The sequence below is a fragment of the Polistes canadensis genome, unplaced genomic scaffold, assembly GCF_001313835.1.
Source record: "Polistes canadensis isolate GaletaPanama2010 unplaced genomic scaffold, ASM131383v1 scaffold_41, whole genome shotgun sequence".
Taxonomy (NCBI): domain Eukaryota; kingdom Metazoa; phylum Arthropoda; class Insecta; order Hymenoptera; family Vespidae; genus Polistes; species Polistes canadensis.
Genome location: NW_014569588.1, coordinates 40,444 through 58,866, shown reverse-complemented (window position 1 = coordinate 58,866; position 18,423 = coordinate 40,444). Strand labels below are relative to the sequence as shown.

Here is an 18,423-nt window from a genome sequence, read left to right as displayed (position 1 = left end):
TCCCTTTGAAACTCATATATATTAATATACTGTTGGGACAAGAATATTGATTATTAATTATTATGGATGTCATTACTTGAATGAGTTAGCAATAAATCATAAATTAATATTATACATTCAGAATATAATTTTCTCTATAGATATGAATATTTCGAGTATAAATTATTGATTTTTATTCTTTACAAGAACATTGCCAAAGAAATATATGTATAGTTACATTTAAAAAAATCCTCGTGAAATTAAGCAACGAAAAACTGATGTCAGAACTGATCGAAGGATTCGTAGACTTTCCGAAGCAGTTAGAATAATACGTTATCGTTTAAATGAGTTTGATTTAATTAGTTGAGTAACGCGAATCAAAACTATTTACCATGAAAAAAAATTAACGCGTGAGAATTGCATTTGCCAAAGAACATTTTTATTTAACATCAAAACAATGGTCTAACGTAATTTTTTCAGACGAGTCGAACTTTAATCGATATAATTCTAATGGAAAAACATATGTTAGGCGACGCGTAGAAGAAAAATTTAACCACTTGAGGTACGCACTGCTTTTGTTACCGGAACGCCAGCGACGTGTTATGCACGTCGTTGGGCGATTGTTACAGAAAGATAAATGACGTGCGTGGCACGTCCACTGTTCAATAAAATTCTTTACCGAGGCACAGTTTCTGCTTGCTCTTCATCGTGTAAAATTATCAGTATTGATCCCAGATTATAAAATGGAAAATGATAGCGAAGCCAGTGATGTTATTTCTATAAATTAACGGAGAAGACAAGGATTCCCGCTCGATTGTTCTGGCAAGCGCAACCGAGAATTTCTTTGCACCGCAAGTGGTTAAAAAGATTCGTACAAAATCCACCACAGTCGAAGGTAGTGAAAGTTTTGTCCGAAGATATGGCGAACTTATAAAACAAAATGGTTTAGCAACTAAATATTAACGTATAAAAACTTAAAAATTAAATAAATATTGCAAAATATGAAAATTATTTATGTGTCATTAAGTATGTGTCCGTCAAAAATATTACATTACTTAAATAATTTTTTGTTCTTATTAATATTAAAAGATAAGTCAAAATTTAAAATAGTAAAGTAATTAATAAAAAAAAATGTATATTATAGTTTAAAAACACAAAGTATATGTTTGATGTACCGTCCCTTTCGAAATCCACCGTTACATTGACAAGTTGTCTACTAAAAAAATTCTTTTATTGAATGTTGTTTACCTATATAACTTTCTAATGGCTATATATGGATAACGTAAATAATTTTTGTAATAAATATAGAATTTAAGATTATAATTATTTTAATTTAACGTTTTGTTAAAGTTTATGTAATTTTTTCAACTAAAATATCTTTGTTTTAACATTTCTACGCAGTAATGACTCCGAGAGTAAAATTTTCCTGTAATATAAGTAGAGTGCATTAGAATATTAAAATAACTGTTAAATAATTAATAGAAGTATCTATTGTTGCTTAAAAGCTCGGAGTATACGATCTATGTACCGTCCTCTTCGAAATTCGCCGTTAAAGTGGGCCTTTGTCTTTTATGTAAATATTTTTATTAAATATTGTTTATATGATTTTCCAAATAAGGAAATTCTATTTATTACGAATATTATTTTTGTTATGCATATGTAGCCTTCGGAAAGTCATGTAAACAACATTTAATAAAGGAACTTTCATAGAGGACAACGAGCCAGTCTAACGGGAGCTTTTGAAAAGAAAAGTACGTCCGCATTTATATTCCGTTTTTTTAAACTATAATTTACATTTTTTTTCAATTAATTAACGATCATTTTAAGTATATCGGACATTTGATTTTTTACTAATATTTTAGATTGTTTTAACGTTCCAAGTCAGCGATGATTTTTAATAGAAAATTTTTATCTTAAAAAAATATCAGATAGAAATTGTTTAATATTTTTTATATGTTATATTAATAAATATGTAATTTTTAAACAAATTTACTCTTTATTATTCTTACTTTGATAAGTATTAAACTGATTCTGATATTAAAAAAAAAAATATTTAAATAACAATTAAAACAAAGGATGATCGAGCAATCGTTAGATATGAAAAAATCGGATATTCCCACCGTTTTTATATCAACATGTACGATTTTAAAATACAGATGTTTTCCGTATATTATTTTTGTATTTGTTTAATTCACTTATTATAAATAAAGCTTGCAAATATTAAACTTATTAAATATATTAATGTATTTATTTAAAAATTTTTCTTATTTTAAACACACTATACTAAAAATACTTTTCAAGGATAAATATAGTAAACTTAACAGTGTACAATTTCAAGGTTCCTCACTGTATATGTGTATCAATTGATTATTTTTCACATGATAATACGAGTTTTATTTCTATAGAAGTTTTTACGTTTATTGCATATTTATTTGCATATTTGGATATATTTTTCATGGATAAAAATCTCAGCAGTCAAATTTATTACTGATGATAGAACACTAAGGCGAGTTTATAAGACAAAGATTATTGGTTGAAAGAATGCTGTTAAACGACGCGCGCATTTATACGGACGACAGTCACCTTTATATCACTTAAATATGGAAGCGTTGAAAGTTAAACGAGTTCGATACAACGAAAATTCGTCTTGAATGTTTTGTGGTTATATAGTATATGTATATATATGCATTTATTGTTCATTGTTCTGAGGACTACCATCGAAAGTGAAAAAAGAAATTGGACAATTTGATTAATTTATAAAATTAGATTACTCTACTGTTAAACAAAATGTCTTCTAAAGAATATAACAAAGAAACGGACTATGATGTTTCTGATGCGTTTGGATGCCCAAGGTATCATTGTCTGTACAACATTCAATTATCTTTACGTCTCGATTGTTTTTTTATAAAACGTTGAATCTAAGTGATCAAAAATAAATGTATCTCTTATGATAGTATAGATTTTATCGTCAAATTTTAAAACACATTTAGCTTTAACCTGATATATTATATGAAAATTAAATTTATCCAAATTTGTAAATCATTTATATCCTTGCAGGAAAACTACTACTCCAGTTATTCGACCTTTACAAACATCACCAACCGAACGATATGCTTCACATTACAAAATGGATCATTCCAAACGTGGCATAGCAATTATATTTAATCATGAACTTTTTTCTATTAATCATCTTAAACCACGAAACGGAACTAATACTGATTGTGAAAACTTCAAGTCTGCATTACAATTACTTGGATTTACTGTTCGAGTTTATGAAAATTATACCTCTAAACAATTAGAAATGGTTTTGAAAGAAGGTATCAAAAGAAAGGATAGAATAAAGATTAAGTAAATTACAATATAAAAACATAAAATAATCTCTAATTGATAACAATGTATTTTTATAGTTTCAGAACTAGATCACTCTAATCACGATTGCTTAATAGTTTCTGTATTAAGCCATGGAGAATTAGGAATGTTGTATGCATATGATACTCCTTACAAAGCTGATAATATTTGGTCTCCTTTTACTTCAGATAAGTGTCCTACTCTTGCCGGAAAACCAAAACTATTCTTTATACAAGCCTGTCAAGGCGATAAGTTAGATTCTGGTATAACTTTAAAAGAACGTACAGAAACTGATAGTAGTACACATACTAGTACATTCCGTATACCAAGTCATGCAGATTTTTTAATTGCTTATTCAACAATACCAGGTAAGCTGTAATTCTAATCGTATGTTTTGAATATTGAAAGTAAGTGAACACGTTCTATCTTTAAATTTTTTATTAATTAAATTCCACAAAATAATTTCCATATAGGTTTTTATTCATGGAGAAATACGACACGAGGATCATGGTTTATGCAAGCATTGTGTATAGAATTAAAAGAATATGGATTTCAACATGATTTATTAACGCTGCTTACTTTTGTCTGCCAGCGAGTTGCAATTGATTATGAATCTAATACTCCAGATAATATAACTATGCATCAACAAAAACAGATTCCATGCATTACAACCATGTTAACTCGTCTAGTAAAATTCACTGCCCCTCAAAATGGTGTTTAATGTTTTAAGATTAATATTATATATCTATATTAACACTTAGCCGACCACCGGCGCCATAGAGAACTGTATGGTTTCCACCATATTTGGGCAAAATAAGTAAGGTCAACATGGATGATCTCCCCGAATGGCCGGCTAAATGTTAAGTAGCACATTTTACTTTATTGAAGCACATGTATTATATATGTGCTTAACTTTATTCAAGTAACATGTATTATTAATTTTTTAAATGCAATCACAATTCTACTGCCATTATTTTTTGCATTTATAATAACTGTTTAGGAGAGTGGAGATATACACAAATATGCGAAGTACAAATTTTTCTGGTCTCACAAATTAATGAAAACAGAACAAATTTTTTACACAAATGTTTTTTAGACTTTATATATTTACATGTAACGTGGCCCTATTAATTTTTAAACCGTTTTGTGCATTTAAAAGATACTACCATTAAATTACATCTTTCTGTAATCCAATATTATTACTTAGTTATAACAATTTTTTTTGTATTCCAATGATCTTATCAAATTACTTAATATTTTTAAGTTTTCGCATTATATAAATCACGTAAATTTTGTAAATATTTGCAATTAAAAATTTTATAAGAAAAAGTTTACAATTATAATTAAAAAGTTCCACTGTTTACCATTGTGTGAATTGTTGTGATAAAATATATGTTAACCATGTAAATCTGTTATTATAACAATTCTATAAAAATAATTTCAACACAAGATAAATATATTTTATATGTAAGATAGTATTATCACATGCATACACATGCAACGCTGTGAGTTTTGTATAATCGAGTGTCTTTTATACTGTATACACTTGTACCTTTATACACATTTATATACAAAATTTATGTATGACTTCTTTGTATGCAATAGCGATATTATACAATGAAAATGAAAAAAACATATTACAAATAAAGTTTCTCTGTAAAAATTATTTTTTTTCCTTAAATAATTTGATTAATTTATATTCTATTTTATTATTTCATTTACTTGTACGCATTGGCCCCCAAAATATATAATATCTTATAGATCATTATTGAAGAACTTGTCCAGGAATATTTATTATCGATAATGTATTATGTGATGTAGAATGTGCTGGTGCTGTATATGGACGGTGATATTTATTATTTTTTTTATCATTAAGATGCGTATCAAAACTTGATAAATCTATACTAGTTATAGTTTGGGTACTTTTTTGTGCTACAGGTATTATAATATTAGAATTATCGTATAAAGATAGATCTTCATTCATATTAAATGTACTTTCAGAAGGAAGCGGTGCAGTCTTATTTGACATGAAGATTTTCTTAAGTTGAGATTTCCCATTGATAACACCTGCGTGTTCACGTTATTTACATAAATTCATATTATAATGATAATTTATTAATACAATATAATCTAATTGAAATATATAATTCTTACCATTGAGTAAATGATTTCCTGTATTATTTTCTTCCTAAAAATAAAAAAAAAAAAAGCAGAAAGTAATAATGATAGGATATCGAATTTCTATATCTCATTGTACATTTATAAAAAAATATAAGTTTACCTTTTTAGATAAAAGTTCTGCTATTGGTTTAAAAGGATTAGAGTGTACTGATAATCTAGGTGGAGAATATTTGCAATCCTTTACAACTCTTCGATTTTTTAATTCTTCGTTTATGATGTTTTGAGATTGCTTAACTCTATTATTTAAAACAATATAATTCCTCAGGATTGTATCCAATAACCATCTAAGAAAAAATAAATATATTTTTGTTCAAAAGATGATTTCAACTTGATGAAAAAGAATTATAAACAAATTATCATTACTTATATCCATTTGTAATGCCTAAAATACTACTTTTAACGTGGTCTTTGTCGGAAAAACAAGAACAAGTTTCAACTCTTGTAGGGCATCGTGTGGTATTCACTACATATTCTACATCTAAATTGTCAACAACATCCAATTCATCGATAGCTCCATTTAAATCTTGTTTGTTGGCAAGCCTATACATACAGAAATAAAATACATGTAATATTTATTACAGCAATTAATCATAATTGATATATTGTTAATATGTTGCTAGACAATTATTAAAAATTAAAATTTCATGTGCGTATATCGAAACCAAAATGTGTGAAATAACACATAGAATGATTTATATTTCTTACAATAATAATGGTTTTCCCGAAATATTTTCATGCGCAACTAATTCACCAAATACAACTTTATTTTCTGCAAGACGGGAAATATCACTAGCATCCACCACGTATATAAGACCGTGTATCTAAAATATTTAATATTAAAGCACATATGCATAATAAATATGCTTTTTCTTTATAATAGAAATTACTTGAGAAAAATTTCTATACATTGTAAATTATTAAAACATATATATATATATATAAAAGTCAATTATTTACACTAAAATAATATGAACTTACATCATTATAATATTTTGGCCATAATGATCTTATTTGTGTGCTACCACCAAGATCATATATTTTTATAGCATAAGATTTATATTTTAAACATACAGTTCGGAATCCCATTGTTGATAATACGTGCTTATCAGGATCTAAAAGTTGAATAAACTTTAAGTTTATATGAAAGTATATATATAATGTAACAATGATTTATTTATATTAAAAATAAAATTCCAATCTATGAATTTCTAGTAATTAATTTAATATTTTGAATTTTTGCTAATATATATATAATATAAATGAAGAAAAAGTTCTAATGCAAAAAAATAACAAATTTTGAATAGTAAAAAAGAGCAAAAACTTTTTATTGCATACCACCACATATGTGATTTAAAATTAAAGTCTTTCCTGCGTTGTCTAGACCAACAATAAGAAGAGTTATACTTCTGAAATAAAAATAATATATTTGTATTTAAAGAAAAGATTTAAATTTTTCTTATAGAAAAAAAAGTTAGAATACTTTACTTTTCTGAATTATGTTTTTTTGATAATTTTTGTATCGTATTTCGTAGACAATTACCCATTATAACAATTTAATTACAATTAAATTAGGTCTTAAGTTATATCTCTTATATTATTAATTTAATTTTGTAATTTATAATGCATAAAACGCGAGCCTAAAATAAGTCTATCGGCAAAATAAAATAAATAAATATATGTGTAATTCATATTTGATTATTGAATTTTATTTTTAACAATTTTTATGAAATTATTCGCACAATAAATCACACTTGAGTATTATAATGTACAAAATTACAATCGTAAAAAATACAACTTGATTCGATTCTTGTTTGGTATAAACTTGACTAAGCAATCATAAACAAACATATAGTAAAACATGAACTTACTAAATAAGAGAAGAAATTGAACTTGCTATAAAAAAAGTATATACCTAACATATTTTATTTTAATATTACATATGTAAATAATAACTTGCTGTTAATGAAATTTTTATTTAAAAAAATTGTATATTTATATAAATGAATATAGATATAAAATCAATACATATCACAAATCCACATGATTTAAATGTGTTAATATATTTTTTATTATTTTATTAATTGAAAATTTTTTTTTCAAAATGATATATTATACAGCATGAATATTTGATAATAACAATATTCAAATTGATTTATGTATTTGAAAATATAATATAATGGACAAATTTTTTTTAATCCACCGTTGAACAATAGGTTTAAAAACTCAAGAAAACTTCAACGCCTAGATAGCTCAGTCGGTAGAGCATCAGACTTTTAATCTGAGGGTCCAGGGTTCAAGTCCCTGTTTGGGCGAATATATTTTTTCTTTTTTTTTTTTTCGCAATAATTTTATAATACTAGGAATATTCATTATGATCGGTATAAAGAAAAATTAAAATTAATAAAAGAAAGAAAAAAACAATTATTAAATTTCTCTCAGATCATTTTAATATAATTTAATCAATATAATAATTTATTTAATTGTTATTGCGGCTACAATGTATTAAACGTAGAAATTAATTCGATGCCTTTTAAAAATAAATTTAATATTTTTATTTATAGCACCGAAATCATTGATTAATTAATAATAAAAAATTACACACACAAATATTTCCCACGAATCTACCAACAAACATTATACACTGCACTTTTAAGTACAATATGGAAAATAAAATGACATTAAAATATCCATAGTATAAAAAGAACATGAATAAATTCGATTAAAAAAAAAATCGAAATGTAAATCAGTCGACGTAAAATAACATTATAAGTATCTAATAATATCTTATTATAAAATAACTATACAATATAAAATGAAATTTTATACATGTAGGCAAGATATATGAATTTGCATAAATCCTGATAAGATCACATTATTGTAAGTGAGATAAAAAATAACATTTATTTATTTAAACAATAAATGTTTTATGATTGTTCATTAATGCTGCCATCCATCATACCAAAATATGCTTTATGTGCCATATTAATAAAAAGACCTGTTTCTATTACTCCAGGGTATAATAAAATTTCTTTATTAATTCTATTCCAATCGCTCAAATCTTCTGGAAAATGCCAATCCAGAATAAAATTACCATTGTCAGTTATAATAGGTCCCTGCAATAATCATATACAAAATTTAATAAACACAAGTGTATGTTTATTTTATATTAAAAATAGACAATAGTAAGATATAAGAAAAATATTTACAGCTTTAGCAACTGCCATTCTGATCTTTACATCACCACCATAATTGTCTTCAATTCTATGGCGAATAGGAACATATGCCATAGGAGCTACTTCAATAGGTATACCATTCTTATATTGTTGTCCAAGTTTCTTCGATTGTTTTCTAAAATTCATTGTAATATAAGTACAATGTATAAGGAAAAATGTTATTAGATCGGTATAGATTTATAATTTACGTATAATCAGCTATGATAATAAATTGTTTGGCACACGAAGCAACAATTTTTTCTTGAAGCAAACATCCCCCGCCACCTTTAATAATATTCATATCGGCATCAACTTCATCTGCGCCATCAATGGCACAATCTATCTATAAATGAAATATTATATTATACAATAAATGATAATATCTAACAAACACACACGCACACAAGATATTAAATTATATAAAAACATTGCTTACTTTGGGATAGGAATCCAAATAACCTAATGTTAGATCATTATTAAGTATCAATTGTCGAGCTTGATACGAGGTAGGAATGCAAACCACGTTAAGTTTTTCTTCCCTTACACGTTCGGCTATAAAAAGAAATAAATAATTCTGATCAAAATATAACCTCTTAATTGTGTATACAATATTAAACAACAACGTGGTAAAAGATATTCAGTATAGATATGATTATATTATGTACCTAATATATAAAAGAAGATATTGTATTCCAAAAAAATTAAAGATTATAATCTAAATAAGATAAAAATTATCTATAATATATATACATAATTTATAATAATTATTTAATTACAATCTCAATATAGTGTTGTACTAGACAAAATATTTTACAAAATAACTAATATTCTAAGAGCATAATAATAATTTAAAAAAAAAATTAATGTCGAGTATATCTGAAAATAAATTATTAATAGTTCTTACCAAGTCTGTGTACGGCATGAATAATTGTAGACCCACTACCAATTCCGATTACACTATTATCCTGTAAATCAAATTCAATTATAATCAACACATTAAATGTCAATACAAATATGTATTACTAACCTCTATAATTTTTCTGATTTATTATTTTGCAATAAAATAAAATAAAATAAAATAAAATAAAATAATATATTAATACACATAAATATATAAATTACCTTGACATATTCGTCGATAGCTTTATAAGCAGCAATTTTTTTTGCACTTTCAAGAGGTCCCATTTTTGATAAAATATGTAGATAATGATAATTATTTAAAAATCTCACGTTAATAAAAAAGTAAAACGACGAAAGAGCTTTCGCGCTTACTGATGTTTTCAAACTCATTCTCTAATTTCAATATAGGATTTAAAATTTTACCAACGTAATGGTAATTTTGTTTTACCAACATAACGAAAATGTTTTACAGTTTCGTACTGGGAAATTTCCTGAAAAAAAAGAGACAAATTTTCAATTAATTAAATAACTTATTATGTCACTACATGATATCAGATTCAATTCATGTATATTAAATTAATTATTAATTAGAATACTTTTAATTGTAAGATCTAACGTGTATATTTTGTGTCACGTTGATTGAAAGTTAAGAGATAAGTATGGATGATAAGAAAATTTTATAATTATAAAATTAACACGTACTCATACATACCACATTGATTGATAATAATTATTTTCATAAATAGATGTAAATACATATAATATATAAATACAAAAATGCATATGTATATTTCTAATTACAAAAGATCTTAAGAACAAGCATGTACATATTATAAAATGTTTGAACTTTAAGAATTACACTTATATACATGTTTATCACAAGTATATAATTATTAATTGTATGTCTAGTAATAATTAATGTTGTTCTTGTTTAGGTTATGTTGTTTAGATCAGTAGTGACGAAACTAGGATACACGTGCAAGAGATGGCACGTGAACGCGATTTACAGATTAAATTTATTTTCTAATAGATAAATCATAGATAAAATATTCCAGACTCTTCTCATTTTATATATAATTTTTTCTTACACATTAATATTTCGTACATATTATTATGCTGGCAATGCTGTTTAAATTGACACTAGTCATTATTGACACGTCAGATAGTTGATAAATAATATTTGGGAATTTTTGACATGCGCACGTAAAAAGATTCGACATCGGTGGTTTAAATTATCACAGAACAACTTCATAAACACGTGATACATAAACGGGATTAATTATTCTATTAGACTTTGATACTTGCATCTACACGTGTACTACCCATACATATTTTACCACATAGAGAAAGAGATAGAGAAATAATAAAGTGCGCACGCGCTCACAAATAATGGGGTAATTTGGAACGGGTGGTCCCCCTGAGTGGGTCCAAAGAAAAGTGTTACAAAGTTGAATTCGTTTTCTAAGGAGATTTATTAACGAATGTGATATCACTTAAATAATACAATTAAATTAATTTGATAAGAAATATTGAACTTTCGTTACACGCGTAAAATTGATATTACGATTTAAAATCAATAAATTTATTCGAATTATTAAATAAATGTTACACGCTAAAAAGATTACTTACTAATCCTCTAACCGGTAGAGAATATTTCGATCGATTTGATATATACGTTTGTATAGCTAAACATAATGGAAGCTTTAATACCAGTAATAAACAAATTACAAGATGTATTTAACACCGTTGGGGCAGATGCTATTCAACTTCCACAAATAGTTGTCTTAGGAACTCAGGTTAGTAAATATTTTCAATGTAATTATAATTTTCATGATACACACTTGATATTACTCCAAGTATTACATTTTGATCTTTATTCATTTATTTCTATTGTTGTTAAAAAATATTTAAATATTTATGTACAAAATTGTTCGACCATATTAATTTAATATTAAACGATTAATTACAATGGTTTAATAACAAGAAAGTAGTTGTTGATATTTCACTATTAAATTTTAAATGATTTACAAATTCTTTTACATTTTTATCATAATAATTATATGGAATGAAGTTTCTTATAATTGGTTATGTAGGATGATATATATATAATATATATATATTATTTCTAATTTGTTTATAGAGTTCTGGAAAGTCATCTGTAATAGAAAATTTAGTAGGTCGTTCGTTCCTTCCTAGGGGAACAGGTATAGTAACACGTCGTCCACTAATACTTCAACTTGTATATACGCCAAAGGAAGACAGAGAACATCGTAATGCAGAAAATGGAACATTGGATTTGGAAGAGTGGGGTACATTCCTACATACAAGAAATAAGATCTTTAAAGATTTTGATGATATACGTGGTGAAATAGAAGCGGAAACAGATCGAATGGCAGGAGCTAATAAAGGCATTTGTCCGGAACCTATCAATCTTAAAATTTATTCAATGTCTGTTGTTAATTTAACGCTTATAGACTTGCCTGGTATTACCAAAGTGCCAGTAGGAGATCAACCTGAAGATATTGAAAACCAAATTCGTCAACTTGTATTGAAATACATATGTAATCCTAATTCTATCATTTTAGCAGTTGTTACTGCTAATACAGATATGGCCACAAGTGAAAGTTTGAAACTTAGTAAAGATGTTGATCCAGATGGTAGACGTACTCTTGCTGTTGTTACAAAATTAGATCTCATGGATGCAGGTATATTTATTTTGAAGTATTTTTCTGTATCAAAGCTCTTTTTAAAACTCATTTTTTTTCTTTTGATAATAGGAACAGATGCGATAGACATATTGTGTGGTAGAGTAATTCCTGTCAAGCTTGGAATTATTGGAGTTGTTAATCGTTCGCAACAGGACATAATGAGTAATAAAAGTATTCGGGATGCATTGAAAGATGAAGCTGTATTTTTACAACGTAAATATCCAACATTAGCTAATAGAAATGGAACACCTTATTTAGCTAAAACGCTTAATCGATTACTCATGCATCATATACGAGATTGTTTGCCAGAATTGAAGGTATAGTATCATTTAAATTAATAAGTATATTAAAAATATTCTTATAACTGTTATATAAATAATAATATCTAATTTAATATGCGGTTTTGAAAATCAGACAAGAGTTAACGTGATGGTGTCGCAATTTCAAACATTACTTTCTTCTTATGGAGAAGATGTTGGAGATAAAAGTCAAACTTTATTGCAAATTATTACGAAATTTGCAAGCAGTTATTGTTCTACTATCGAAGGAACTGCTAGAAATATTGAAACTACTGAGTTATGTGGTGGCGCACGGATATGTTATATATTTCATGAAACATTTGGAAGAACGCTTGACTCTATCCACCCTCTTGCTGGTCTCACCAAGATCGATATTTTAACTGCTATACGAAATGCAACTGGCCCAAGACCAGCACTTTTTGTGCCCGAGGTGTCTTTTGAATTATTAGTTAAACGACAAATAAGAAGGCTGGAAGAACCTTCTTTACGATGTGTTGAACTTGTACATGAAGAAATGCAAAGGATTATACAACATTGTGGCACTGAAGTACAACAAGAAATGTTACGATTTCCTAAATTACATGAAAGAATTGTTGATGTTGTTACGCACTTGTTACGAAGACGTCTCCCTACTACCAATCAGATGGTATTATTTTAATTTTTTAATTTTCCTTACTTAATATATTATTTGTATATATTTCTATTGAAATTTATTTTCATAAAGGTAGAAAATTTGGTTGCTATAGAATTAGCATATATCAATACCAAACATCCAGATTTTCATAAAGATGCAGCATTTGTTTCTTCGTTATTGAAAAATACAGATATAGATAAATATAATAGAAAAGTACCTTGTACTAGCAGCAACTCTGTGTCTGGAATTGCAATACCTACTGAAAATGTAAGTGAAATTTACTATATTGAATGTAACTGATTTCATATTGTTCTAATCTCACATCTCTAAAAAACTAATTAATATTAGATATAAAATTTAAATAACAAAACATATACTTGATTGGGCATTTTATTTTTTGTTTTTTAATCTATTCCTTACTAATCATTCACAATCTGTATAACAGAACGTAAAATTGACCAATAGTCAAGATGAGTTGACATCTTTTTCTGAGCAGAATAAAAAGATGCATGCGCAACAAAATCATTGGTTACTGAGTAATTTATTACCGCAAGAAAGGACAGAATCTGTTACGTCTGCTGAAGGATCTCCAATTAGAACTTCGGGAAATATTTCTCCTCAACCAAATTTGATGCTTGACGTACAGAAATCATCGCCACAACAAAAGCCAGTAAATTTACTCCCTGAAGTGCCAATGCAAACATCGCGTAAACTAAGTGAACGAGAGCAACGAGACTGTGATGTTATTGGTAATTATAAAATAATATATATATTTTAGTATTTAATATTATATATAATATTTTGATATGCATTATTATATTTTCTAGAGCGACTTATTAAATCATACTTTTATATCGTACGAAAGTCTATACAAGATAGTGTACCCAAAGCAGTGATGCATTTCCTAGTCAACTTTGTAAAGGATAATTTACAAAGTGAACTTGTAACTCATTTATATAAATCAGATCAAGCCGAAGCATTGTTGAACGAGAGTGAACATATTGCTATTAGACGAAAAGAAGCAAGTGATATGCTAAAGGTATATTATTTATTAATTATATTTCTAATACTACTATGTATTCTATATAATGATCTTCATATGAAATAACTTTTTTTAACAAATTATATAAAACTTCTTTACTCTTTTTTCCATTATAGGCATTGACTCAAGCAGGTCATATTATCAGTGAAATTCGCGAGACGCACATGTGGTAATAGTTTAAATAATAAACCACAATAGCATCAGATTATAGATTAAAATAGGTATTATTATTGTGTTTGGATAGATAAGTCAATGAATGCAACTTATGTATATGCTAAAACACTGCACAAAATTTTTATTCTTCATGCAAACGAAATTTCTAGAACAATGAAGTAATAATTTTTGTCATCCCAGACATTATATAAATTTTTAATATGTGATGAGCATAAATTATGCACTACTTTGCTGTATATACATCTGAGATTGTTTAGATACCATAAAATGGAAATATTATGCTCAATATTATCAGTGTTGTGTGATGTCAAGCATGTACTTACAAACAAAATTTATGCATTTTTCATTTTCTTTAGTAATTTAATATAATATTATACAATTGGTACAATGTCATTATACAACAACAACGATTGAGTACTGAATCGGTGAAAAACATATATATATATATATATATATAAGTCTGCATGATATAAATATTTTTTTTTCTTTCTTTCAAAGTAATTTTTCTTTTTAAGAGATGATTATAGATGAATGATAATTTCTCAATTTATTTATTTATCTTTAACTGTAAATTTTTTGTTTTCTTTCTAAATTACACCTTCTTACTTTTTCACATATTAAATTATTTATGAGATATACGATATGAACATTTGAATAGAAGTAAAACACACAAACAATTGTTTTATAGATAATTTTAAGCTTTAAAATTGAATATGATACATAAAGAAATAATATAGTAATTAGTATTATATTAATTTGTAGAAATGCAACCAAAGGAATTATAACATTGAATAAGGCATTGCTGTGTTTTGATAGACTCTATGTTAGGTGTTTCCAAGAATTTTTCAACAAAATCTATATGATCTAATAGTTGATTTAATGCTTCTTCATAGTAACCTTGATACATTTTAGAAATTGCATTAACCCTCTTTTCAACTGATCTTCTAAGTTGCTTTTTCAATTTTTGATAGTCTAATTTTTTATTACATTGGGGACAGTGTTTTATTTTATGCATGCCATTCTTTGTCTCCGTAAATGAAGGTTGAGAACATGTTTTGCATTTAAAATTGAGCATATCTGGCAATGGTAATCGCCAATTATACTTGCAAGCATCGCATTCGCACATGAAAAGATATTTTTTCCATAAATATTCGCGCCTTGCCAATTTTTCTTCGCTAAGAAATTGTGGACCATAACAGTCTAATATTTCATTTCCTTTGCTAATGCAACGTAATGTTCTTACAACAACTTTTCCTACAAAAGGATATATTTATTAATTGTTTGCCAATATAGTGCATATCTTTTATTTTCGTTGCATATAAAACTCATAAAGAACAAAATAGATAATTATAAAAAAAATGTTATGTTATTATATCATATAATATAATATAATATAAAATATATATCACTTACCAGATGAATAAGAATGTCGAACCACATTAGGATAACAACTATGATTTGTAAGACTGACAGTGGTGTAAATGGCACAACCTACATTTCTTGGTTCCCAAACATGCGTTACTTCATTACGTACGTTTTCAACGATCTCGTAAGCATTATAATTAATAGCCTGCAAATGCTGCAGCGTAGCCGTCGCTAAAGCTATGAACTTGTTGTTATCCAGTGAATCTATTCCAATTTCATTGAAAGAAAAAATTAAACATTTGGCTATAAACACTGCTTCTATACTACGTATAGCATTTACATTAGGATCTACATTCGTACAATGTGATTCTAATTGTAAAACAGTTGTGTAATCTAATGGATCATATATTTTATTTGCATTTGATATAACAGTGTCTTTTTCTTTTGACTGGTGGTGCTTAAAAAACTCTGTATTAAGACTGGACGATTTATACATTCTTTCCGTGTTATTATGTTTTTTTTCAATTGGAGATAAAGCTGCGATCAAAGTAGTTCTATAAGCCAACAAAAGATGGGAGAATTTATTTTTTCCTTCATTAAATCCTTCCTCAAAGAAAATATTTAATATAGGGCATTCATATTTATGATACATCTCCCATGACTCACTGCGACAAGCTTCAGTGCAATATGAAACCTGAAAACGGAAATATAATTTCTGGAATATGGATGCAAAAGCACAGTTACACACTGATCTTCATAACGATTTAAAGAGGGGTAAAACAAAGTTAATTATTATTAAACTATGTATCACTCTTGTACACACACAAAATCATGCATAATACTAACTGTTTGACACATATAACAAGGAATTCTAACATTGTCTTCCAATTTAAGGGAACTGTAACAATGCAAGCAATTCCTATCGAGTGTCTCTTTATCAATGCTGGAGGAAAAAGGCTGATCGACGATCAAAACACTTCCTGCGCAAATATCTCTGGTTGCTACAAGATGCCTGCCTCTGTTATTATCAAATCGAAGTTCTACTGCATCGGAACAACTTTTCAGGCTGTTGTTTAACTTTCCATGCATAGTTGGTGTCGATACGACGGTTCGTTTTTTTATTATTTCAGCGGAAGAACAATACTTAGCATTTTCCTTTCCACGTATTTTCTGTTTTCGTCGAATAGTTATTTCCAGTTTTTTAGAGCACTCATGTTTAAAATTATAACATTCCTTTTTATGCTTTAAATAAACATTTTTACTATCTACATTTTTATCGTAAAAGCTTTGAGGAAGTGCTAACAAACATTCACTATCTTTAAGACAATTTATCCAAGCTCCTAATTTATACCAATATTTTGCACGCTCTAAAAGAGCATTCATAAATACTAAACTACATGCACTGGCTGCAAACAGTGCTTCGGTGAGAACACTACATGCTCTACTCTCTTCCTCTGCTTTATTTTCTCCATCTTTCATTATATTAAGTGATTTCTGATAAAGCAGTGTTGCTTGTTCATCGTTCTTACCCTTATATGATTTAGTTATCTTTGTATTTAATACACATGGTAATTCAATTATTACTTGAACCATCCCTTGTCTATCTCCCTTTTCCGAGAATTCTTTAAAACGACTTATAAACGGTTCAGTTGTTACAGTATCGTATGCTTGTCGACAAAAATTAACAAATATACTGCCACTATAAAAAATGTATTGAATATTTATTAAATATAATTAAGTCTACGTAATATATATATATATTATATTATATAATGAAAAAAAAAAATAGATCTGATTGTAAATCAAATTTATTCTTGTTCTGCATATTGAATATATTATAATATATATCTATATATGTTGTGTGGTATTTGACATAGAATTTTATCAAATAAATAGTATATATATTTATTTATATAATATATAAATATATATTGAAATTTGTATAGTTTGTATAAAAATGTAAATATATAATGTCACGTAAAATAGCATAAACTCTTTAAACGTTATTAATTTATTAAATTTATATCTATTTGAAATATAATTGAAAAAGCGAGAGAGATCGTAAAAAAAATCATTTTTTACTTACTGATTTGTCATAGTCATTTTTAAATATTATTTGTTACTGTTCCCTCACAATTTGTATCACGAATGTAGGACGGTTGTCGTACTTGTATATTCTCTCGAAGGCGGTTTACTAATGTGACGATTTCTAAAATTAGGTACCAAAGTTACTGTTGTAAATGCCTCGTATAAAATGCGTGGCAAATGCCAAACATAACACATCAATGAATTTATTTTGCTTTTCTTTCTCTCCCTCTCTCTCTCGCTCTCTTTCTTCCTCTTTGAATTGAAGATAAAAAAATCATTCTGAATATATTGTAGGTAAAAAATAAAATAAACAAATTATTTGAAAGTTCTTTAATAATATTTACATAATGCGTCTTATGCATGCAATTCTATTGTAACGTATATAGAAGAGTAATTTATTATTAGTTCTATAAATGCATCAAGAACAAACGAAATCTTCTATGCAGTATTGCACTATCTACATTTTGAGAATACACAAGTATAAACGAATTAT

General features: G+C 26.9%; 5 protein-coding genes and 1 non-coding gene across 7 annotated transcripts; 3 read left to right on the top strand and 3 right to left on the bottom strand.

Annotated features, from left to right (window-relative positions):
- The first annotated feature begins 2,563 nt into the window (after window positions 1–2,563).
- On the top strand, window positions 2,564–4,983 carry LOC106784872 (caspase-1-like). The gene is made up of 4 exons (XM_014744841.1): window positions 2,564–2,831; window positions 3,037–3,296; window positions 3,387–3,695; window positions 3,801–4,983. Exons 1-4 carry the CDS (start codon window positions 2,767–2,769, stop codon window positions 4,046–4,048), a joined length of 882 nt encoding a protein of 293 aa, XP_014600327.1. The 5' UTR covers window positions 2,564–2,766; the 3' UTR covers window positions 4,049–4,983.
- Window positions 3,790–7,082, bottom strand: LOC106784871 (ADP-ribosylation factor-like protein 13B). Its single transcript, XM_014744839.1, has 8 exons — window positions 6,994–7,082; window positions 6,844–6,914; window positions 6,487–6,620; window positions 6,214–6,329; window positions 5,872–6,048; window positions 5,609–5,792; window positions 5,482–5,515; window positions 3,790–5,394 (listed from the first exon to the last, which is right to left on the bottom strand). Exons 1-8 carry the CDS (start codon window positions 7,050–7,052, stop codon window positions 5,093–5,095), a joined length of 1,077 nt encoding a protein of 358 aa, XP_014600325.1. The 5' UTR covers window positions 7,053–7,082; the 3' UTR covers window positions 3,790–5,092.
- Window positions 7,083–7,747: 665 nt separating this feature from the next.
- Trnak-uuu lies at window positions 7,748–7,820 on the top strand. Its single transcript has one exon. It is a non-coding gene; the product is annotated as a tRNA-Lys (tRNA).
- A 431-nt stretch (window positions 7,821–8,251) lies between these two features.
- On the bottom strand, window positions 8,252–10,111 carry LOC106784858 (ribose-5-phosphate isomerase). Its single transcript, XM_014744813.1, has 6 exons — window positions 9,843–10,111; window positions 9,625–9,685; window positions 9,157–9,272; window positions 8,930–9,063; window positions 8,715–8,856; window positions 8,252–8,621 (listed from the first exon to the last, which is right to left on the bottom strand). Exons 1-6 carry the CDS (start codon window positions 10,008–10,010, stop codon window positions 8,433–8,435), a joined length of 810 nt encoding a protein of 269 aa, XP_014600299.1. The 5' UTR covers window positions 10,011–10,111; the 3' UTR covers window positions 8,252–8,432.
- Window positions 10,112–10,356: 245 nt separating this feature from the next.
- On the top strand, window positions 10,357–14,872 carry LOC106784857 (dynamin-1-like protein). 2 transcript variants are annotated; one of them, XM_014744811.1, is made up of 8 exons: window positions 10,357–11,416; window positions 11,761–12,325; window positions 12,398–12,645; window positions 12,743–13,273; window positions 13,352–13,528; window positions 13,758–14,010; window positions 14,089–14,300; window positions 14,420–14,872. In XM_014744811.1, exons 1-8 carry the CDS (start codon window positions 11,315–11,317, stop codon window positions 14,474–14,476), a joined length of 2,145 nt encoding a protein of 714 aa, XP_014600297.1. In that variant the 5' UTR covers window positions 10,357–11,314; the 3' UTR covers window positions 14,477–14,872. The 2 variants fall into 2 exon arrangements, with proteins under 2 accessions (XP_014600297.1, XP_014600296.1); XM_014744810.1 differs by having other exon boundaries at window positions 10,359–11,416; window positions 13,707–14,010.
- A 98-nt stretch (window positions 14,873–14,970) lies between these two features.
- Window positions 14,971–18,151, bottom strand: LOC106784875 (SET and MYND domain-containing protein 4-like). The gene is made up of 4 exons (XM_014744845.1): window positions 17,929–18,151; window positions 16,689–17,541; window positions 15,891–16,536; window positions 14,971–15,731 (listed from the first exon to the last, which is right to left on the bottom strand). The coding sequence occupies exons 1-4, from the start codon at window positions 17,943–17,945 to the stop codon at window positions 15,229–15,231; spliced, it is 2,019 nt and encodes a 672-aa protein (XP_014600331.1). The 5' UTR covers window positions 17,946–18,151; the 3' UTR covers window positions 14,971–15,228.
- Window positions 18,152–18,423: the final 272 nt, after the last annotated feature.